This window comes from Melospiza melodia, chromosome 8, assembly GCF_035770615.1.
Source record: "Melospiza melodia melodia isolate bMelMel2 chromosome 8, bMelMel2.pri, whole genome shotgun sequence".
In the NCBI taxonomy this organism is placed as follows: domain Eukaryota; kingdom Metazoa; phylum Chordata; class Aves; order Passeriformes; family Passerellidae; genus Melospiza; species Melospiza melodia.
In genome coordinates this window covers 29,996,217-30,019,651 of record NC_086201.1, presented here as the reverse complement: position 1 = coordinate 30,019,651, position 23,435 = coordinate 29,996,217, and the positions used below count along the sequence as shown (strand labels likewise).

The window sequence follows — 23,435 nt, the reverse complement described above, 5'->3', positions numbered from 1 at the left end:
TTCTGTAATGCAGTGTTTTCCTGATTTTTTTGGTGTTTATTTTGAAACCTACATTTTTATTTTGAAACCTACATTGTTTATTTTGAAACCTACATTTCCAGAGCTGTGACCTTTCACTGGTGGTTGCTTTTTGTTAATGTTGGAATTCTGACCAGGTACTCTGGACAGGTCGAGCTTTCTCTTGACTTACTCTGTTGTCCTTCATCACACCAACAGTTTCCTGTATTATTTTTGGCTGTACAGTTCATATAAAACCTGACAAGTGTGAGATGAGGGATTTTGTCACTTACTAGCCCCAGAGAAAAGCAGCAGGCTCCAGCTTGGTAGCCCACAAAGATGAGCCATGGATCAGTTATCCTACTGAGGACTCAAATTAGAAATTCAGGTTCAGTTTATTGAAGGTTGTGTGGGGATGGAAACAAATGAATGAAGGGATACAAGCAGTAATAAAAAAAGGTAACAGCCACCTTCTAGTAACTGCAGTGCAGACAGGCCTGCCACAATACAGAGAATTAAAAGCATGGAAACTGCCTCAGGCTTCAGAGCTGTAACTTTAGTTGCACAAGCAAGTTTAAAATGAGATACAGAGTAGTAAAATACAGACTGGCACATCCACTTTATCATAGATGTAGCCAAAACATGAGAGAGGACAAAGTGGCAACTGAGAGTTCCTTTTATTTAAAATATATAAAAGAATATTCCATTGAGGAAAAGTCACTGCTTCTAGAACTACTGGCTATGGAAAGACCAAGCTGTGAATAAGGCCACTGCTTTAAGTCCCACAAAACCGAAGAATAAAATGACTTGTAGAACATGAATACAAAGCATAGCTCAAAAAACAACTTGATTTTTGTATTAGCAACAGATACACATCCAGCTGTTACAGTAAGATAAAAGCATTAAGTCATTTCCTGTAGCACTGTTAATCCCAGTAACTCAGGTCACCAAAAAGAAGTCAGTTTGCAATGCTTTCATTTAAATACACGTGTTACATGCTCTAGGTCCTTTAGTTTTTCTAGGAAGCTTTTTCAGGGGGCACATCAGATGTCTTGGGCACAGCACACCAAACTGAAGCAGCCCTTTTGTTCCCAAGCAGCAGCTGATGGGTGTGGAGGGGCCTCTGCTCAGGCAGGGCCCTGCAGTGTCCCTGTGCCTGGACAGAGGGTGCAGCCCCTCTGCTCAGCTCCTAACAGGGACCCTCGGGGAGACACAGCTGCCTGAGCAGCCTTGCCTCTCAACTGAGAGCTGATCATTGCCTTTAACGTGCTGAGAGACCGACCTGTTCCTCCTCTGGTGGAAGCACAGCTTCATCCTTCAGGTACTGCAGACTGCACACCCTGCAGCCATTGCTCTGGATAAACTTCTTCACTTTCCTGTGCCTTACCCCTAATTACAAAACCACCTCATTATCAAAACCTGTAAAGTATTTTAGCCATTTGAATTAACAGTTAAATAAATGCCCTAGTTCATGATGCATGAGAAAACTGAGTTTCATTCCACCTATTATAACCTACAGGGGCTCTGTACCATTGCAGAAAATGGGGGTGACCAGATCCTCACCTTGGCAGATCAGGCACAGTAAATAAAATCATAATTCAATCCCTTTTGCAGTCCTCTAAGAGGAAATTCTGATTCTGTCTGATGACTGCAGTCTGCAGGGGCTTTAGTCGTGATTATGCACCTTGGGTTCCAAGCTCAGCAAGTGCCAATGCAGCTTGAAGGTGGTGTCCCAAGAAATGCTTTTTTTGAGAAAGACTGTGCTAAACATCCCTACACAAGACTGTGCCTTGTGAAAATGAAATGCAGGTAACATTTTGGGCTTCTGCTCTCTCCATGGGCCATGGCCAGAAGAGCTAAAAGCACAACAAACCAGCAGCACATGGATTTGCTGTGGCATGCTATGTGTAGAGCGTTTTCCTTTTGTGATGCAGACAAAAATTCAAGGTGTAACCTTTCTGAACAGAACCTCTGTAAAAGAACCAGCTTTTCTTTGAAGCCTTCTATGTACAGTTAACTGTTTTAAACTTTTAACTAATTTCTTCAAACAATGAATGCATGTTTCTGCCATCACTGTCATTGAGGTGCTCACAATCTCACCTTCCTCTTCCTCCACTCTGGCACAGTATCTTGCTAATTAAACAAAGATGTGCACGGTATCTTGCTAATTAAACAAAGATATGCTTGTAGGGAGGCTGCTCAGGCTGCTGCTGTTGGTACTGCCATCAGCTGAAACTGCTGCAGGACCTTGAGGGCGAGGAACCAAAGAAGGGAAGCGCTGTCCCCGAGGCACTGAGTGCAGCACGGGAGGCGTGAAGCGGATGGGCCGTGTTAATGACGCAGGGGAAGCTCAGCCAAAGCTCAGAGCTGGATGTGTGTGCACATCTGCCAGGAAAAGGAGAAAAGGAAACCTCATTACACAGCCCCAGCCCTGCTTCTCAAGTCCTTGCTAACCACAGAGCATGACCACCTTGTGTTCCAGCCACACTGATTCATATCAGCATTCAGCTGCTCAGGGTGGGGATCACTTGAATTTGTTTCTTTTTCGGAAGCACACCCTGGCAGGGCAGCACTTCCAAATGCACTGCTGCTGGGGCCCTCCCCACACAGCTCCCACCAGAGGCACCACAGGGATGCTCCTTCCTCCCCTGCCATCTCTCCTCCTCCTACAAGGCCCACACAGAAGCTTTGCTCTCCTGTCCTTCTCCTGCAGACACATGTGAAAAGCAACTGCTGGCAATCCCAGTCTAACTCTGGATCCCAGCTTTTCTTATGCTTGTGGAGAGTTGTGTTCTCTGCCTCAGTATCTGAGGTATGTCTCAGGGAAAAAAAAAAAAAAGGGAAGAGCAAGCTGTGTCTGAGGCCTAGAGCTCCTGGCACATACCACAGTATCGATCTCTGCGGGGCCCACCATGCGAGACACCTCATCAAACTCCTCGGGAGACATGGGCAGCAGGTTTTCTGGAGACTGCAGCCTGGAGGGGTGCCTGAGGGACAAGAGCAGGGATTAAAAGGTGCCTGAGGGACAAGAGCAGGGATTCGCTGTCACCGAAGAAATGAGGCACAGCTGGGCTACTCTGCCTGGCCACTAACCAGGCCTCTTGAGGCAGAGCAGCCTTTGCAAAGCCAGCCTGGCTTTAAATGAAACTCAGACTACTCAGGGGTGCACATCCTAACCAAAGAAGTCCAACAAGTCTTTGAAAATGTGCTTTTCACGAAATTACTTGCCTGTAAAACTCCCTGCAAGTATTTTTACCTAAAAATGGTGTTTTGAACACAGCAGCACATTAATGTGTTGTGATCAGATTCTCAAAGAATCTGGGGCATCTACAGTTTAAACAATATGAAGAGACATGAACTACAGCTAAAATCTTACGATCAGTTCTTAAAAATCCAGCATTTTTGTGAGAACTTACACTTCTGATACAGAGATTAACTCAGTCTTGATGTAGCCAGTTCCCTTGGGACCATCCAAATCCATTGGCTCTGGTGCTTCAAGGAGAGAGAAAAAAAAAAGCTTCTGGGTTTTTTTTCCCAGTAAGTTTACATCACATTTTCACCTTTATTGTACCAAAAATACAGCCTATGACCCAGATAATGTGCAAATCTCTCTGTTATGCATTTTATAGCACTATGGTTAATTTATCCCATTTTTAGTCAGTTTTTCATCTTTTCCTATAGAAAATGGCAAAGAAACCCCTCCCATAACCAGTCATGGTCAGGGCTGTCAGTAGGAGCCTAAATTTCTGGAACAGCTCACGGGCTCACACGACAGCCAGTGACAATTAGGGGTTTCAGTTTTTGGTCTGATTAAGTCTCATGTTGTGCTTGTTTAAAATCAAACCTTTTCTTAACCTATAAACATGGGATGGGCTGCCAAGGCATTCAGGCCAACTGCTCCCTTTCCTTCCATGCCCCAGGAATTGTGCAGTGCCCCAGCAGCTGAGGAGCAGGCAGACAAGCTAAAAGGCACTCACCCTCCTTGGGCCTGGAGTAGTACTTGCCAAAGGCATTGTCCTTGGGGATGTTGGGGTACAGGAACCTCAGGGGGTTCTCGGGGATGTTTTCGGCTGCCATCACTTTGTAGTTGCGGATGATGTCGGGGAAGGTCACGGCAGAGAGCTCCTTCTTGGTGTAGGGCTCCACCGAGTGGAACTGGGGCTCTGCTGAGGAGAGAAGCAGCACTTTGTAAAGCTGCCTTCAAAGTTTATTTCTGAAAGTGTCCAGAAAAGCTGCAGCCACTTCCAACAAATTCAGAGATCACGTGAGCAAAAGCCTTGCATGGACGACACCTACAGTGCTGCAGGGAATATTTAATTCCTGCCAAAGGGAGCACAATTGTTCTGTGGGGTAGGGAGGTGTGGGGGGATAGCACACAGTGAGGGTTCTTGGTGTGTTGTGTACTCAGAATGACTGGTGTGACTTGTCCATGGAAATTAACTGCAATATTTCATTAAGTAATTTAGCTTGTGCTGCCTTTTTAACCTTCTTCCAAATTATGTAATTCAAACTCTGCTGTCTGTTAGGGAGTTTGATCCAAATACACCCCTTGAGGCTTTTATGAATCATCAGGAGAGACATATAAGCCTTCCTGAATGCTGCAAATACTATCAGCCTTCTTTGAACTTTTGGATGTCTCAGGAATGAAGGCAGCCAAGGGAAAGAAGTCACCCTTCAGTACATCAGCAGTTTCTCTTCCACCTGCTGCTGGTTTTGGGCCCATCAAAGTGAAGTATCAACAGCTGCCCCATGCAGGCAGGTGGGGCTGGCAGGGAGTGTGATCAGGGGAGAGCCCTGACTGGGTACAAGGGAGGCTTTAACTTGTGGCTGTGATGCCTCCAGGTTTCCTTAGGAGAGGATGAGAACTAGTCCAGCTCACAGAAGAAGCAAGCTCTTCACTGATCCATTTGGCCAAGGGGAGGAAGGAGAATCACTTGGAAAATGAGTGAGTACATAATTTAGCTAGGGGCAGTGTGGGAAGGAACGAAAGCTGCATTTGGGCTTGGAAGGAGATGCAATTGTGTGTGTACTAAAGGCTGGGAGAGAGCCTAAGGAGGCAAGGAAGACAGTCTGGGCAGTTTTTCCTTTCCAACTTCCAGGCCAGAAGCAGGGCTGGGAGGTGCTGCTTGTCCTAGCTGAGACCTTGATCCATTGATTGTGTGGTTGGAGTTACCCCAAGTGTGGTGTGTCCCTGCTATTGCCTGTGCCCCACTGCTGCCAGGGGTGTTGTGCTGGTCCTCAGGGTGGAGGAGAAGGGCCCAAAGACTTCTTGTTCTGGTGCAAGCAGGTCAGCAAAGGCTCTCTGTTGCTGACTTACCATTCTGAGACTCCTCTACCCAGGTAAAGGTGATTGCTCCCTCCCTGCTGCTTTCACTGAATCTCAATAAAAATGTTCCTGGGCTCTGGTCCTTCAGCAGAGCTCGTTCTCTCTCTTTGCTGATGAAGCCCACAATGCAGCTGTAATGTTGAAAACAAAGAGCTGAGTTACTCCCCAACATAAAAACCAAGCTGTGCTGTGCTAGCTGGGAAAACTAAAAAGCTCTCCCTCACTTAAAAGAGCTGAAGTGCTGGTGGAAGCCTCACAGAAGGCTTTGTCCTGTGGATAGCTGGCAGCAGGACTGGCTGGCTGCAGTCAGGGGGTGATTCATGCCTCGTGGCAGTGTGAATCACCACAGCTTCCCTCAGCACTTCAGCCTGGGGGCTTAGACAAACATCTTTCTGCACTTGGAACAAGAATGATTGTCCATTCTGCTCTCAAAGCTGGGCTGTGGGAGCAGAAGTGACATTACATGTGTGTAACAGGGGCAGACCCCAGCCAGCAGTAAGTCTTGGGTTCAACAATATGTTAAAGGATAGTTGTTTCTCCTTTTTGGCTGATGAAACAAATTTTGCTGGCTGCCAGATTACTCTCTTACAGGTGTGGGGTTTGCTTTGGGCCTTGAGCTTGTTTTCTACAGGAACTGTTAAACCTTTGTGACTTTTTCACTGTACTCAGCAAATGTTCCTGTATGGACTAGGAGGCTGGTGTGGTAATTGTAAGAGACTGATGGATCTGGACAGGTACTGGGGAGGGAGTTGTTCAAGTCAGCACCAGGGTATGACCCTGGCCAAGCCCCAGCTATTTGGTTTGGGTTGCTTTGTTGCTTGGTATTTTGCTTTTGTTGGTGTTTTTTTTTTCCCCCAAAGGTTTTCTCTGTTTCTTATTCCTCAAAATGCTCCATCAATAATGATCTTTTGAGTACTATGGCTGTCTCCTCGAGTGCATTAAGTTAGAGAAAGTGGGGTTTGCGCAAAAACTCCCTAAACAAGCATTATTTTGCTTAAGAGTTTCAGATGCACTGAACTGCCCTGTTTTATGGGGTTTGATTGGTGAGTTTTGTGTTTTGCTTGGTTTAAATGCCATGCTTTAGGTAACAAATGTGTTCAGTAGTTAATATCCTGTGTGTGAGGGAAGTCTTCTGCCTTCCTATCTCTCAAGTATGAAGAAAGGCAAGTGTTCCTGAGGTTGTATTTACTCTTTTGTATACAAGGCGAGTCTCTTGCTCTTCCAGTCTGTCCCAAAATCCACATGTAATCCCAGGCCCAGAACTGCCACTCTGCTTCAGGAATGGTGACAAATATTGCCACTGCACTGCAGCACAGAAAGGGGGAGGTTTGGGGCAGGGAAACCTCCTTGTACTGCACAGGGCTTTGACAGAACTCTTCTGGAGTTGGGGGGCAAAAATGTGAAGGCCACTGCTGAGTGCAGCAAGGCAAAGCAATCCTGCTGCTGCAGAAGTGTGAGACACTAGGATGCTCCACTGTGAGTGTGCTGTTTGATGAGGTTTCATAACGTGGCTAAAATAAAAACCCAGGATTGTGACCTTGGATAAGCCTAGTTTGGGCAGAATTACATCTGAAATCGGAAATCCCAGAATGAAAAGTTTACTAAACCAGTATTAAAAGGGCAAATGGAACTGTGTTCCCATCTGGCAGAGTCCCTCTACTTGGCAATACTCTAAAAAAATCAGTGAAGACTGCCGGGTTCTGGGCACACGGTGCAGGCACAGCGTTCCGAGCCTGGCTGCTGCCACCTCCAGGCAGCTCACGGTAACTCTCCTCGGGCAGGGGGCTGGGTTTGGGGTTTTAAATGGATATCACCAGCACTTACACTTTCTTGTGCTTCAGTGTTTCTTGGCTGTGTTCTAGGATGTAGGAAGAACCGACTAAGAGTGGGAGCAAAGGTAAAACAAAATCTAATCTAACATTCAAAGCCCTGCTCTGTGACTTAAATGGGACAAGTTGGTGATCTGATGTTCTTGCTTTTACCAGTTCCTCTTCAGAGGATTCCTCCCTACTAGAATTCATTTGTTTCAGATTTTTCCAGTTTCAAGATCCACCCTCTGCACAAACAACCTCCCAGCCTGAGTGTGCAATTGCTAGCCTAAAAGTGAAGTCTGAGGCAATGACCACATCTTTAAATTCACTAAGGTCTTACCCATCATTCCAGAGACACAGGAGATGTTTCTTAATAAGCTCCAGGATTCCCTCAATCCACAGCCAAAAGGGGAAATTTTTATCATTTATATTTTCCTGAAATTCAGAATATAGAAAGGCAGGGATGGGAGGGGGTGAACAGGGATAATGAGACATGAGTTAAAATGCCTGTCTGAGCCTCCAGTACCCATAAATGTGTGATCCATCAGCTCTCACATGAGACAACACTGGTCTGAGAGCAGATAAAAGGCTCTTGTGCCAACAGGGATAGCCTGGGTGCTATTGGAGTTGTGGGACATGCCAAACCCATGCCACTGGGGTTTCTGAATGGGTTGGCTAGCAGGAAACCTTAGAGACACTTTCTGTTGAGACCTGGATCTCAATGTCTCATGAGGCATCCATATCAATGGATTAAAGTGCTTGTAGGTCACCAGAGCCTTGCTCTTCCCCTGGAGCCTGCTCCTGGTTGTTGTGATCTTCTATTTATCTACACCAGCTTAGGGTCTAAAGCTGAAAAAAAAAAATGTGAAGAGTCCTCCTGTCTTGCTTCAGCAAGGGTTGTGAAATTCCTGATGTGGCTTTGTCATCATACTGACCCTCTTAGCCACCCCATGTTAATCCTCACCCTGGTCCAATTTCCCCTGGTCTGGGGTATGTCCTTCACTAAAATACAGAAGATCTGTTCATCTTGCTGGCTTTTTGTTTCCATTTTCTGTAATAGCCAAAATGGAGAGCTATTCTATTAATAGCAGCTGCATTAATAATAATGGAGATGCTGTGTTTGAAAGATTTTTTTTTTTTCCTATGGAGTTTACATGGATCAAAAACAGTCTCAAAATCATGTACTCCTTGCCACTGCAAGCTCTTTTTCCTCCTGCTGCTACTTTAACCTCACCACCAAAGCCTCCCATGACCATGTAAGGGCTAGAATAATTAGGGGATGCTACTAGAAAAGTAGGCACCCTGGGGGGGAAATCAAACAAAACCACAAAAAGGTGAGATCCCTCTTCCACCTCAGTTTTTACAATGGTGTGCATACCTTGCAGAATCTTGTCCAAGGAATAAGGCCATCCTGAGATCCTCCAATTGTTGGCCCTGAACACAATAAATTTGAGTTCAGTCATGTTCCAGAAGTTAGTAAGGCTAAAAGTGCTTAGCAAACCAAGTTCAGAGTGTTTGTTTGGAAGGCAGCTGTTGGACTAAGAAAGAAGAGGAAGGGCAGGCTGCTGTGCTTTCACAGATACTGCAGGGGAGATTTCCAAGTTCCTCTCTGGGAGGTTTTACTGTACCCCAACCTGTGTGAGCAGCCCTGGTGTCATGGGAACCAATCCATGCTGACACTTGCTGTGCTGCACCAAACACTTGCCAGCTTCAGAATGTTTCCAGGAAGGAAATTGAATCCTGCACAGTTCTTGCCAGCACAGCAAGAAGGCTGCAGCCCACAAGCTCCTCTGCAGGCTTAGCAGACCCTGCAGCATCTCTCTAAGATTGAGCAGAGCACTTTCTTACCTTGATTCTGGTGATTTGCAGGATTTTGCCCCAGAAACTCTTGACTCCTAGGTCTACCCCAACCACAGACTCATCTTATTCCCGTTGCAATTGTTTCCTTCAGCCTTGTTTGTATGTTCACAGTGTTTCATAACCACATCCAAAGCACAAAGAAAGGTGCTATGCTGGGCCTACAGTAGCTGGGAGCTTTGCAGACCCTGACTAGTCACAGCCAGATTCTTCCCATTAAGGATCATGCTATGGCTTCCCATAAATATGCTTTTCTCTGTCACTTTTCTAAAAATAAACTGGGTTAGGGAGCTTGTTGCTGATACTGCTGGTGTTAAGAGATGAAGATTCTGCCAACTTTCACATTGCAAAAACAGCAGCCAGGTTGTGCCCTGGCACCCTGCTGGTTCTGTCTCCTTGCACTGAGGAATCCTGAATATAGTGTTCAGCAAGCAGGATTTTTTTTCAGCTGGGTAATATTTTTATTTATAGAGATAAGATTTAAGTAGCAACTCTACCAGAGCTCAACAAAGCCCCTGTAGTTCTGAAAAGCAAATTTGCCATAGAAATAGATCACTGGTTGCTTTATGTTGGTTAATTAAAAAAATAAAATTATTCTCCTTGTAGAAATTTGAAAAGAAATCTAATAAATTAACAGCTTTTTGTCAGATGTTATGTATGGGAGAATTAGAGAGTGGAATGCTGCACACTTGCCACTTAGACACACTAATCTCAAATCCTTTTAAATATAAGTTTTTCCCTGAAACTTAAGGTTGATGAAACATACTGAATCAATAGTATTTTTCATCTAGAGTCTACTGTGCAAAATCAGTAGCAGTGTAAAGTGCTCTGCCTATTCAGGCAAACTGCAAGGAGTTTGGAAACAAAACCCATGGCAGATGAGGCTTTTATTAAGGACCCTCATGTGGGAGATAATTCAGTTTGCTGTTCTTTAGCAGTTTCATAGTGTTTGCATGCTGATACTGCAACTGTGTTTATGCAGAGTGAATCCCCACTGTAGCTGGGGGCATGCATGAAGTTAAAATGAATGGAGGTGGATTTAAAAAAAAAACCCCAAGGGATGCCAAGAAACATCCACTTCACAGACTGACTAAACATGAGTGTTACTTCAAAAGGCAGAATTAGGCTCAGTCTGTGGTGCTCTAATGCATAAAACTCCCAAGTTAGAACTGCAGATTTTTTTCATGATATGATCTCATTTACAAACCCTGTCCTACTGAAAAGTGGAAAATGCTTCATTGCTACAAAGTTATATTGTAGGAGGGGGAAAGCTGTGAGAGAAAAGGAAAACTTAAAATGGGTTGCAGGAAAAGATGCAGAATAGCTTCAGTTCAGACAAGCCATCTGTGATGAAAGCAGACCTTACCAAGAAGCTTCTCCCCCAGCATGCTCAGCTGATCTGCATTAAGTCCTCTCTTTGTTACAGAAGAAAACTGCCAGCTCAGAACATCAGAAAGCTTAGACCACTTTGCACAAGGTGGATTCAGAAAGAAGGACAGGTTCTAGAATTGAAGAGAAAAATACAAGCTGTAGTTAACAAACATTAATTTTGGAATGCCACTTCAATTTTTGCAGTGCCCAAACAAGCTCCATGTTTAAGAATGGATGTCAGCTTGAAATAACTTTGCAGAAGTAGGCAGGTATACTTCCAGGCACTCTTTACCAGGAAAAGCAATCTCTGGGGTTCTGGACAGGTCTCCTCCCAGCAGGCAGAATTGCTGGATTACTTAAGTGCACCATAATTGAGTTCTTCAATGTTCATTTGGCTTCTCACTGTGTGCTGTATGCCCTGAATACATGTACACTACCCTTCTGTGGGTTTCAAGCATTGCTCTGTTTAGGTCAGGGAAGTCACTGCCCCCCTCTACACCTGAAACTCATTAAGAGTCACCTGCAGAGCTCAAATGCAGCAGCCACTTGCAAACAATGCTTGAAAGCTAGACATAGTACCTGATAACACATCTTTTTTTTTTTTCTTTCAAATACCTTGGGATCAGTAGACAGCATGTTGAACCACAAGATAGAAGCCCATCCACTGGGAAGCTGGCTCACATTGGAGATCACAACAATGGGAAGGGATGTGGTCTGAAAGGAGCACAAAAGGAAACATGTCTGGTTACCCTGCACCGTTGCCACAACCCTCCTTGAGATTATCCACACACTCATTTCTGTTTTAATTCCCTGCTTGCATAATCTTGACTTTTTCTGTAAAAGTTTGTATGTAGGGGAGAAAGTATGATGAAATACTGGAAAGACTTGGGTGATTTTTGTCTAATAAGAACTTTCATTTACTGTCAGTTATCCCAGTGTCACTATCCCTGATAGTGACAGTAGAGTTCACAGCAGACTGCTTCTGAAATAAATGTAAACTGATAACCAACCCTGTGGTTTCAGCCCTCTAGGTATCAGACATTTTGCAAAGTACATCTATTCATATTTACCCAGAGATCTGACAGAATTCTTTCTGTGTCTATACAGAGTTGTGAAGAGTCATTCCCAGAATTTGAAATAACTGAAAGTACGTGATATCCCAGTACTTAAAAAAAAACAAAAAAAAGAAAAAAAAAAAAAGAGAGAAAAAAGTAAAGATTGTTAGCACAAGTGACACACAGGAACTGAAGTGCATCTGTTTGATCTAAGACTTACCTCTAGGTCTATTACTAAACCAGGCTGGCACAGCTGTGTCTCAAAACTCAGAGAATGAAGCTCTTCTGTCACAATCAGAGGACCCTTGAAAAAAATATAAGAACTTTTCAGGGACTGAAAATTCCTAGGGTAAAGTAATGGGGTTTTATCATGGGGAAAACCTTTGTCTGCCCATGGTCACAGGCTCCAGACCTCAGTAAGAGCTTACAGTCAAAGTCAAGTGACAGTGCTGGCTTCCTAAAACTGCCTATCCTGGCATGATTTTTGGTTTTTTTGTGGCAACTACCTGTAAGTCACAGAAAAATCTGTGCTTGCCAGGAAGCCCTGTTAAAGGCAGATGCCAGTGTGGGACAGTCCCTCACTGCCATTTTGGCAGTAACTCCTTGCAGGCTCTTCCTATATGGATCACTCTGTAGAAACACTGAATTCCTCTCCTATGATCTCTCATCCCACGTGTGTCTTCATGGATCTGAGCAGAGAGCATTGTCTTAAATGAATGCCTTGTTAGTATTCTGCTAGCAAAGCAAAGGTTAGTGCTGCTTACCTCATTTGTTCTGCTCCCTGTGTTTTTCTGTTCTTTCAGTTGCTGCAAACAAACAAAAAACCTGTCACTCATTCATGGCAGCCACAAATGGAAGTGGTAGAGTTCCACTTGCATGTTCCACTTGCTCAACTGTATGCCAACTTGCTGCACTAGTGTCTAATTCTATTTGGCTCCAAACTGTGGGAGCCAAAGGATTAAACTGTAGGTAACTACTACCCTTTAATAAACTGTTCATCTGTGAAAAAAGATATTGCACAGTTATGTTGCAGTGCCTTTATGCAAGAGGCCTTTTAAGAACAGAAGCAGTATGAAATCAGGATCAGATGGAATACTGGTTTATCAAAGTACCCCTCTGAATCAGATGACAAGCTCTAGACAGTCTCAGCTCTGGACAATGAAGGTGGAGTTCCATGTTCCCTGGTTCTGGACTTGCATTTTTCCTGCTGTAGTGATGGAACCAGAGTGTTCCCTCACAATCTGCAGATCAGAAGAGCCCCATAGCCTGCCAAAGGCACTGACTCTCTTGCAGCTGCACACTCTTTGACAATTTTCATCTTCCAGACTCAAAGCTCTGTAAACTATTCCAGACTTCCCTACCTATGGACCTTCCTCTGAAAGAACCAAACCAGCCTTTCTAGGCTTTCTTAACTTCCTTCTCCCAAGAACCCATTTCTGCATAAGCTGTATGGCAGCAAACACTCTTGTTTGCACTTCTGTCCCTTTTTGAGTGACAAGCAATCACATTTTGATTGATTCTGATTTTGAAACAGGCAAAAAATATTTTAAAAAGGACAGAACAAAGAAAAAGGAGAGATAATCACAGTTCCTCTTTACACAAAAAATGAATGACTTCAATAACAAAAGCAATTTGTTTCCTTCCTACAATGCTCTACTGCAAAATTAAGTGGCTGTATCAGTAATAGAAAGAAAAAAACAACCCCCTACCAAGTGCCTGAATTCTGCTGATAGACTTCCATTAGTAGATTCTTCCATGTTCATTACTTTTGTGTTTGTTCCCAAAATATTAAATTTCCTGAACCTACACAAAGAGAGAGAAAATGTAATGAAATCTCTCATTCATTGAAAGAACCTAATGTTAATATATCAAACTCTGATGCCACATACCCTTTGACCGAGTTCTTCTCAGTTACATCTCTGTCAAGAAAAAAAAAGGACAACATAATCATTTAAAGATTCTGCCAAAGACACAGAAAATGTGCATGTTTTAGTAGCTGACAGTGCTGACTGAGAACTGGTAAAATGCTTTTGTGAAAATCTTGTGCAAAAGATGAGGCAATTGGTTAAAGCAGTCAAAATAAATATTGTGCTACACAGCCTGTGTTTTACTGAGGCTTGGTGTTGCTATGAGGGCTTTATAATCAAAAGAAGTACTTTCTTTTACTATAAAGATTTTAATTCTTGCTCTGAGAAAAAAAATATAGTTCTGCCACTCTAAATCTGCATTTAAACTTGTTGGATAAATTGCTGCATCACTTGAATTGGTTTTCCCAGTACTTGGGATTTTACTGATTTGCATTCTATCTAGCACATTTAAAGACTTGCACATAAGAACTCCTTTTTTACTTTTTTACTGCTCTATGCAAGTTTCTGGAACCTAGAGCCATTTCAAGTGAACAAAAATCACTTGGCTGGGAAGACAAAAGCCCACTTGCTTTTTTGAAAGCACAGTCCCTGCCATCATTTTGGACAGCCTGTCACATTTCTTTCCCTGTCCTTGAAGTAAGTGCAAAACTCATCTGAACTCCTTACAAAATACAACAGATTGGTATTAATCTGTTTCAACTGCTGTAATTTTTTTCTCTGATTGAGAACATGACATATGTTACAGGTAGGCAGATTACACCCCTTATTCAAAGGCAGCTTGAGGATAACTATATTCCTTACTAAACTCTACCCAAAAAGGGATTCTAGAGGTGACTGAATTATGTGATGAGGAATGGTGGAGTCCAATTCCACACTGTCACTCATGCTAATCCAGGTGAAACAGCCCAGCAGAGTGGCTGTTGCCCAGGTGTTGCCCTGTGTCTGATTTAGCAGTAGTGAGCTCTTCTCTGTGGAGCTGATGGTGAGAAGCTGAGGCCATCTGCCCTCTGTGACATGTCTCTGGTGGCAGAGAGAGATTTAGAGCAAGGGAATGGGTAAGGAAAGGGGAAGGATGTACCTGCTGCCACAGAGAACCAGCCTGCTGCTGGCCTATCAACACTTCTAACGTGACTGCTTTTGGGTTTCTGACTGTGGGAACTGTTTACCATTACATAAGAGGGATGAAATAAAGGCAACATACTTGTCAAATAAAACTTTCACTTTCAAGTTGTAGTTCAGTTCCTGCAGTCTCACCAGCAATCTGGAAAGAGAAGTATATTTTTAGATAAATATGGGTTCTCTTCTATTGTGCTGCTTACCACAGATATTTCAGCACACTCAGGGGCCACATGCAGGCTCCAAGCTTGCTCCATATCAGACAGCATTTAGAGATAAAACTAAATGGGCAAATGAGTTACTCTTTGGCATGGCAAAGTGCTCTGCATGTCTCTTGCTGTTTGGTTGTGTTTGTGACACACTTGGTACACCCCACTTCTGGGAAAGGGTAAAAGCTGACTGTGAGTCAAGTTCTGGCAGAAGAAAGCCTCTGCCCCTGGCACTTTCCTCCTGCCTCAGCCCCTGGGCTGCAGGGCAGGCTGTGCAATCCTCTGGGCTGCAGGAAGCCAGTGACAGGAAAGCCTTACCACAAAAAAGGAACAGGGAAAGGGGAAAACATACCTCAGCTTCACAGTGAACTGCACTCCTGTCTTCAGGACTAGTGGCCTCTGAGGATGTGTTGGCATGCAAGGCTGCCTCTCTACCACAAAGGAGCTATGGGAAGAACAGGTTAAAGGCACTATGATTTACCTGTACAGTTCTTAAATAAGAAACCATATAAAAGTGAACTTTGAAAGAAAGCTGGTTTACCAGTAATACTATACACTTTATTCCCTCAGCTTCAATCTGCACAGAGGTGTGTGATTCAGTTCCTTTCAATTGTTACCATGGGGCTAGAAATGGTGATTTAAGTGTTGCCTTTTCTGCAATACATTGATGGCTTGAGGAGGGAGATTGCTACATCACACCTCTTTGAAATCAAACAGCAAGGAAACACTGTGCTGCAATTAGCATGGTGCAAGTGAGGAGTGTTGTTTTGTTTGCCATTCCCAGGGCTTCCTGAATTCTTACAGTAACAGCGCTGTGTAACAACACCTGCCCAAGGCATGGATACACTAGCAGGGGATTTGATGAGGGCCAGCTAACTCAATGAAACAAACTTTTGGGGCTAGCCTGTTTTGATACACCCCAGATTTTTGTCTACTGTGTGTTTACAGAATAGGTTTCTGATCTTATGTGAGGCACCAACCAGCTACAGTAACTTGCACCAAAAAGGTGGTACAGAGGCAGGGCTGGCCTCCCCATGCTGTGTCCAGTGACAAAGGACTGGAGAATCTAGTGTGTATCTATCTTGGGCACAGCTTGATGCAGATTGTTTCTTGCCTCTCTTTGCTTGAACTCTGAAGCTTGAAGTGAGAAGTGGACTAACAGACTGAGAATTTGACTCTGTAATCAATAGGTACTGCAGGAAAGCTCCTGCTAACTTCAATAATGACTGAGCATAAACCCTTTCCATAGGCCTGAACCTGTGGAAATCCTAGATGGGGTAAATCTCAAAGCCAGTAATTCAGTTTAATGTTTGACAAACGTAGGAAAATGAAAAGATACTATGTAGGAAATACTGAGGGAATGGTAGGGAAGGTGCTCTTCATCTATTTATTCATGGTAGCACCAAAAGATCTTTATGGTCTATTACCTTTGGATGAGCTGCTGGAAAAGCTTGTGTGTTAGGTCCTGCAGAAATTGTTTATTTTTTGTGATGGGATCAGGGTCATAGGTAAATTTCTGTTCCAGTTCCTCAAGCTTCTTGAGCTGCTGACGAACTTGCTGTAAGCTTTCAGCAACAATGGTGAACCTACAATTGACACAATCTCATTACTTTGAGCACTTTTTAATATTTTACCAGTGCAGAGGCACCAGCCAGGTGAGTGTCCTTGAGGATGTGGCAGTGCCTGGAGTACACTTTGTGGTGAGGTAATAAAATGAATGCAGTTATGCTAAGACAGAATGGAAATAGATCATATAAATAATCAGTATATTTCCTAGATGTGGTGTTCCTTCATGACATGGTTTAAACGTGGTCTTACCAGTTCTGCAGCTGGTCAAGGCAGGCGTTGGGTGGCCCCCCAATGCACGCTGTCTGCTGCCTGTGCTTCCACTCCACCAGCTCTTCATTAATGAGGGCAGCCTGTGTGTGCTCTGTGCTCTGCAGCAGCTGCACTATCTTATTCACCACCTCCTACACAGAATAGGAGATTACCCTGTTTATTAGAAATACTTCACACAGGAGAACTAAGTAATGTTTCAGTTAGTGCTCATCTGTTTTGCAAAACTCTGCAAATATCTCAGTTCAACTGACATATTAAAAAACCTTTCCTACTGCTAATTTATGTCAATTCAATGAAAATGAACATGTGCTTAAGATGAAGAGCTGCTGACTTCTGAAAGAAAACTTGAATGCTACCTTTCTCTTGCGGTCCAGTGATAAGAACATGTGCTGGAGATTCAGCTGCTCTTTCTTGTATTCCTCCTGAGACATACTATTGGACTCATGTTCTGTAAAATAAGTCCAGATTATTGAATGTGAGGCTGAAGGAGTGCTGAAGGAGGGGAGGGGAAAATGCTGAGGTGGGAAGGGGACAAATACAAAAAGGAAGATGCTGGCTTTGTGCTTCCCTTAGTACCTTCTGAACATGTCCCTGTTCTAAGGGAGACTCAGCTCTGCCAAGCTGTGTTAGAAACTAAAGCCTTTTCTGGAACAAAGAATTCAACAACAGAGACAGAGCTGCATAATGAAACCAGTGTGGACTCTGTGGGTTTCCCTTGGTACACAAGAGCCTACAAAACCTAAAGCTGGTTTGGCATTTGTGAAACATCACTAATTAAGTGCATGGTTGAATGGTTACAGAGCCTATAGGGTTTGCTACTTCTAGTGGCAAAGGAATACTGTGTTAACAAGTGGACTCTCTTACTTGGAACAAAAGACTCTTACTTGGAACAAAGGACATGCAGAAATTTAGCTATCAGTGTGAAGCAGAGGTAATCAACAAGGGACATTACCAGTAAGTTTGGCTGTGTTATCATTAGGCCCAGTGCCCTGACACAAAGAGCAGTTTACTCTGACCAACTATACACAATAGGGATGTCTTTGGAAAATGACTTACCTCTGTTCTGCAGGGTTTTACATTTGAAGTCATATTCATCTTGCATATCCTCTAATGTCTTGATGTCCTGCTCCACATCCTGTAATGCACAATTGAGGGTGACCACAATTATTGAATATTTTCAAGTAATGCAAGACTTGATCTGATCAGGAACTGCCTGGTACCAGCCCTGACAGATATGAAGTCCAGTTTTATAGCAATGTCTGTTCCTGGACTAACAGGAAATATTTCTACATTTTATCACCTTCTATTCATCCTTCCTCCTTCTCAACTAACTGAAATCTGTTAATTATAAAGTATGGAAATACCCTTGTGGTCAAGCCATCTAAGTTCACAGAGTTTATGAGAACCTAGGCTACGCAGCATTTTAAACTTTCAAATTCTTACATACTATTTGGAGAAAAGCTTTCTGTTGTGACTGTATTTATTAAGACAAATGTCTATATGCTAAAAAAGTACATTTTCTAGTAAGCAACAAACTGGTCAGTTATGATTTAAGAGGTTTTTTTTTCCCCTCAGTTGCTAGTATTTCAGATGGGTAAAATGCTTTTGTTACTAAAGTTTAGGCACAAGGCACTTCCTATGCTCAGGAAATCCCCAGTTTATAGTCTTGAAAACCCCACCTTACTTTTATTTGTCATTTTATCAAGTCTAATTTTCAGCATCTGCAAATCAACAAACCCTACTGAGAAAAGTTATATAATACTTACTGTAACACTGGTTTTTACAGCCCTAACTTTGGCATCAAGCTCCTTCTGCTTGTCTGGCATCCCAGTTGCAGTGTTTTGTACATTCCCTACTTCCATCTGAGGGAAGAAGCAGAACAAGTCAAAACAGAGTGACCCATAACTTTTTCCATTGCTGGAAATGAGTGGCATTTGTTGACAACAACCTGAGGAAGCATGGCTTGTTCTGATGAATCATACTAAAATTTTGTAGTGGAAAAAAATCAATTTCAGGTGAATTTGAAAGAAACAAAGTATTTATTTTAGTATAGTGCCAGAGGTCCCCCATCACAGATTTAAGTCAAGCTGTATTGGGCTTTGAGCCACCCAGTCTAGTGGAAGGTAGATGGCCTCCAAAGTCCCTCCCAAACCAAACCATTCTGTAATTGCCTTTCCCTTTTTGATACACATCTATTGTGTACTGGAAAGGCAGCAGCAAGTGCTTTATGTCACATGCCAGGACCAAACAGCTGTGCTGCAGCTCCAGGGGCTCTGTCAGAGTCACACTCTTAGAGCAGCTGCTTTGGATACTGCTGCAAAGGGCCCCTTGTTGAAAGCCCCTGCCCAGTGCTCTTCCCAAGCTGCACATCCACACCCTTTCTATGAATTGAGGTATTTCCTTATTGGAAATTAACATGCTTGCTCAGTCATCACTTCATTTGTACATGAGTGGATTACAGCTATCTATAGATTTTGCATGCCTTTCCCAACTGTGGAATTTTTATTGTGAAACAGTTCTTGTAAAGGGAAAAAAAAAAGGTGAGAAGCTGGAGAACAGATGATGAAGGAGAAGATATGGCTTTACCTATAATTTAGAAAAAAGAAAAGGGCTTCACTATAAAACACCCCAAAACACCACCAAAATTAGAAATACTTGAAGAAGGAGAATGCTGCATCATTTTTCCAGAGATAGTCCAAAGAAGTATGCTCAGCTGCTTAATAGAGAGTAAACTGGGGAGTAAAATGCAGAAAAACAAACTTAAAATCTTACTGGATATATGAGTTAAGCACTTATTATTAAAATAAAATCCAATTGGCACATCAGACTACATCGTACTACAAAAGCATTAAAACAACCAGCATAGCTTTTATGTCACTCAAGGAATAAAAATTATTTCCTGCCCATTTATCCTCCAAAGGCTTCATTCAGCAGAAAAAGCCATGCTGTCCAGCCATGCTGGTACAAATTAGCGTTCTCCAGCTGGTACATATCAGTGCTCACTCTTCTCTTTTTTTAAGGAACCTCTTATTGGGCAGAGAGAGGATAGCCTGTTTCCCCTGCCAGTCTTCATCCACTTCCCTTGTCCCAAACAACAGGCAAGGGAAGACAAAAGTGCAGCAGATATTTCAAGACTGTTACCTCATTGCATGCCTGGGCAGAGTTCAGTATTTTCCTCTCTTCTTTCAGACAGTTGTGGATGATCATTGCCATGTGTATTGGGTCTTCTTGGAAGTTATCCTAGCATTAGACACACAGTCTATTGTTAAAGTCCCTACACATAATTTCTTGTCTTTCACTAACTTTCAGATTGGCAAAAAAAATTAGGGTATGACCCCAGTGTGAGCCTCAGGGAACACACTGGTCATAGCCTGCTCCAGGATTACAGCCACAACCAGCTCCAAGAGTGAGTTTCCATTGTAGTTCACTGGCATACAGAGACAGGAAAGGGTCAGAGACATTCCTAGGAGATGAGGGATACCACCCTACAGTCCTAGAGAGAGCTCATCCCTCAAGAGGCACCCTCCCACACCTTGCTATGGCTGCTGGTTTAACACACAGTCCAGGCTGGATGCAAATCCCACCTTACTGTTATACCTGCACACAAAGCTGGAATGGGCTGTGGATTGAGTACTGCCCTGCTCTGCTCAGGATGATGCTACCCTGGGGGGTTTTCTTTTCCCTAGAGTTCTCAGACTGTAACTGAGCTGAAAATTAAACTCTAACTTTCTAACTGTAGCCAATCAAATAAAAAATGGAGCAACACTTGAATTCTGGCTTTTAAATAAGGATTATCACACATCCTCTGTGAAAATCCCTCACAGCAGGGTAGCTGCTTAGAGGCATCCAACTGCACTGAAGGAAATGAAGCACATATATAGATATATAGATAACATACAGATGTGTAGATTGTACAGATAACCCAGGCCTACCTGAAGGTTACGTTTGCTTTTCCTTATGTTGTGCTGCAGCAAAAAGTTGTTTTCTATCAAGAATCTACTGAATTGATCATCAAGCTGTGACAGCAGCTCATGGAATAGGAGTATAGCAAATGATTCATTGTTGGCTGCATGTTCCCTGGAATCATTTAAAGCATGCTAGGGTTAGATACACTTCCAATGCAAGAGCCAAGAAATACATACAGGTGCACTTGATTTTTAACCCCCAACTCCAGCTGTAGAATATGCAAGAACTGAGAATTGCCTTCAATGTAAGCCAGTTTCATTCTCTTAACTGACTTTACTTTCCTGGATACAGAAGTCTTGTTTCTCGATTATTTTTGCCACATTCTGTTCAAATTCATTCACTCAGTCCATGCACACCAGGAACCTCAAAGTGACCCTGATGTGTATGCATGTTGTAGCACCCCTCAAAGAGAAGCCACTCCACAGAAAGCCTGGCAGAAGTTCAGAGCCTTTGGTGAGTGACAGACTGCTGCTACCAAGGTAGTAACTAACTAGTCCTAAAAACAGACCTTTTTGCTCTGGACCACTGACAACATTATGAGCAAGGACACTTACTGCAGGTATCAGCCCCTCCAGAAAGGCCTGAAGAGGGGCAGGAACACAGGCTGGAGCACCCACACAGCTACTGAAGCATCCCACCAGCAAAAGATCACTCAGCAGCTTGCTTGCTTCCCCAGCAATTCTGCTGCTGCAGGTAACTGCCCTTCTGAGGGCACTGCTTATCACACAACCCAAAGCTGAATTAATTCCTGGGCTTACCAATCCTGGTTTTCCAGCCACTGTGCCAGGTACTGCCTGATCTCCATAGGAAAGCTGTCATCATACAGCTGGTGAACTTGCTCCAAAAACTTGGAATCGAGCTGCTGTAGCTGATACCACTGAGACATTCTGAGGAAGGGGTGAAAAAAAGTCAGTGTAAATGTTTGAGTAGTATTTGGACTGAAGTGGTAAAAAATAACTAATTTGAAGTTTTCATGAACATCGACAGAATTGGACAATGTGCTGACCCCAGCACCAAGAGTGTGAGTGAAAAATCAGGGACCCCTCTAAGTGCCCATTTTCAGTTGCTATTTGTGTCCACACTTGCCTGCTCTGAAAATGGACTACATCTCAAGTCACTTTAAATGGAGAAGGACTAGAAAGATGTTTTTTAATATGGGTTTTAGTTCTCATGATCATAGTTTTAGGCTAAATTCAAGTAACTTGTGCAGCAGATACAGGGTGATTAAATGAACTAAGACTGTGCAGAATGCCTTCTCTCAGTCCTAACACTTTTGTGAGAGTAGCTTTAGCTCTGATGTAGGGTCTCTAGAAGCAGATCACTTAGCCTTCTAAGGTACATGTTATCAGCTTGTAATGGAAATGGCATGTAAAATACATCTAAGGAACAGACCAGGCTGAGAATGAGTGGTGAGATGCAAATCCACTCACATCTTTTGTTTTTTTCACGGCTGCTTATAAGACCCATCTAAACAAACAGGGCAGCATCGGGGTGAAGGACTATCTTCTCTGTCTCTTCCTACCAAATCCTTTAGTTTTTAAATGCCAGTGCCCTCAGCTGCTGAGTGTGATGTGTGCTAGGTGTGAGAAGCAAAGGAGTTAAAACTGTTATGTTTAAAGTGAGAGCTTGGATGAGGGCTTCTGATGCGTGCTCTTCAGATTACAGCTAACACAGCATTTGAGTGAGCCCAAATAGCAAGTCCCAGAGAGGGAGACTCCATGACCTCCCTGGGCAACTTGTTCCAGCGCTCTGCCACCCTCAGTGTAAAGTTCTTCCTCATGTTGAGGTGGAACTTCTTGTGTTTTACTTTGTGGCCACTGCCTCTCACCCTGTTGCTGGGCATCACTGGAAAGAGTCTGGCACCATCCTCTTGGCACCTGCCTTTGAGTTATTTATATGTAATGATGAGATTCCCTCTCAGTCTTCTCTACCCCAGAATAAACAGCTCCCGCAGTCTCTCCTTGTAAGAGAGTGCTCCAGATCCCTCATCATCTTTGTGCCCTTTGCTGGACCCTCTCCATCAGTTCCTGGTGGTTTTTGTACCTGGGCACAGCACTCCAGATGTGCCTCACTAGGGCGGAGCAGAGGCGGCTGATCACCGCTCTCGGCGTGCTGGCCACCCGGTGCACCCCAGGGCTCCTTCCTGGCCCTCCTCTACCTCCGTTCCTGCCACTCCCGGGGATCGCGGCCGATGGGGAGCAAAGGGCGCGGGCAGCAGTCCCAGCCCCGGGCCGGCTCCGTGCCCGCGTTCCCCGCGCTGCCGGCCCAGCCCAGCCCCTCGGGCGGGTGTGAGGGAGGGAGAGGGCGGCGCACCTGTCCGGCAGAGGCTGCCCAGCGGTGCTGGAGGCGCGGGATCAGCGGGAGCAGCGTCAGCCGGGCTGGGCACAGGGTCCGCTTCGAGCGCTGCCGGGCAGGGCAGGTCTGGAGAGGGTGAGCTGTGGAGAGCGGCTGCGGCAGCGGAGCGGGGGTGTCCCTGCCAGGAATGAAGGAGGCACCTCCTGTTTCCCCAGGTGCAAGGACACCACAGCGCAAAGCTCGGTGTCGCTTCCTCGCAAAGCTGAGGAAGCTTTAGTGACACCGGGCATTCACCCCGCCATCCCCCGGCCCCTCACGCCCCCTCCGCTCCCCGCTCCTCACCTGGGCTCCGGCTCGGCGCTGTCACGGTGCCGGCTGCGCTCGGGGAGCCGCGCGCCCGCCCCAGTGCGCGTGCGCGGGGGCGGGCCGGGGGCGTTCCCGGGCGGAGGGAGCGTCACGTGACTTCTGGGAAAGGCGGCGAAGGCGAAAGCGAAACCAGCGCGGGGCCCTGAGGGCAGCGGGGCGTCCTGAGGGCGGGGGCGTGCGCGGCTGCCCCGGCTCCTCGCTCGACCACGCCGGCCCGCTTGGCCAGCCCCGGCGCCCATAAACTGCAGGGGCTGAGCCTTCCCTTCCCTTCCCTTCCCTTCCCTTCCCTTCCCTTCCCTTCCCTTCCCTTCCCTTCCCTTCCCTTCCCTTCCCTTCCCTTCCCTTCCCTTCCCTTCCCT

General features: G+C 44.6%; 1 protein-coding gene across 5 annotated transcripts; it reads right to left on the bottom strand.

Annotated features, from left to right (window-relative positions):
- Positions 1 to 373: 373 nt before the first annotated feature.
- On the bottom strand, positions 374 to 23,114 carry STAT1 (signal transducer and activator of transcription 1). 5 transcript variants are annotated; one of them, XM_063162500.1, is made up of 25 exons: positions 23,053 to 23,114; positions 22,729 to 22,888; positions 21,174 to 21,302; positions 20,382 to 20,526; positions 19,591 to 19,689; positions 18,216 to 18,311; positions 17,506 to 17,584; positions 16,806 to 16,897; positions 16,429 to 16,580; positions 16,038 to 16,196; positions 14,963 to 15,055; positions 14,487 to 14,546; positions 13,307 to 13,336; positions 13,127 to 13,220; positions 12,182 to 12,223; positions 11,638 to 11,721; positions 10,978 to 11,076; positions 10,358 to 10,493; positions 8,513 to 8,568; positions 7,475 to 7,569; positions 5,315 to 5,454; positions 3,975 to 4,163; positions 3,414 to 3,489; positions 2,882 to 2,984; positions 374 to 2,382 (listed from the first exon to the last, which is right to left on the bottom strand). In XM_063162500.1, the coding sequence occupies exons 3-25, from the start codon at positions 21,299 to 21,301 to the stop codon at positions 2,359 to 2,361; spliced, it is 2,271 nt and encodes a 756-aa protein (XP_063018570.1). In that variant the 5' UTR covers position 21,302; positions 22,729 to 22,888; positions 23,053 to 23,114; the 3' UTR covers positions 374 to 2,358. The 5 variants fall into 5 exon arrangements, with proteins under 5 accessions (XP_063018570.1, XP_063018571.1, XP_063018569.1 ...); XM_063162501.1 differs by lacking the exon at positions 22,729 to 22,888 and having other exon boundaries at positions 23,053 to 23,102; XM_063162499.1 differs by lacking the exon at positions 23,053 to 23,114 and having other exon boundaries at positions 22,729 to 22,974.
- Between the last annotated feature and the right edge of the window lie 321 nt (positions 23,115 to 23,435).

Excerpts from the sequence above, each read along its gene's own strand:
- STAT1 (XM_063162500.1), bottom strand. The coding sequence starts at position 21,301 with ATGTCTCAGTGGTATCAGCTACAGCAGCTCGATTCCAAGTTTTTGGAG. Across the intron at positions 16,197-16,428 it reads CTTGACCAGCTGCAGAACTG|GTTCACCATTGTTGCTGAAA; the intron begins GTAAGACCACGT and ends TGTCAATTGTAG. Across the intron at positions 7,570-8,512 it reads CTTGGACAAGATTCTGCAAG|GAAAATATAAATGATAAAAA; the intron begins GTATGCACACCA and ends TCTGAATTTCAG.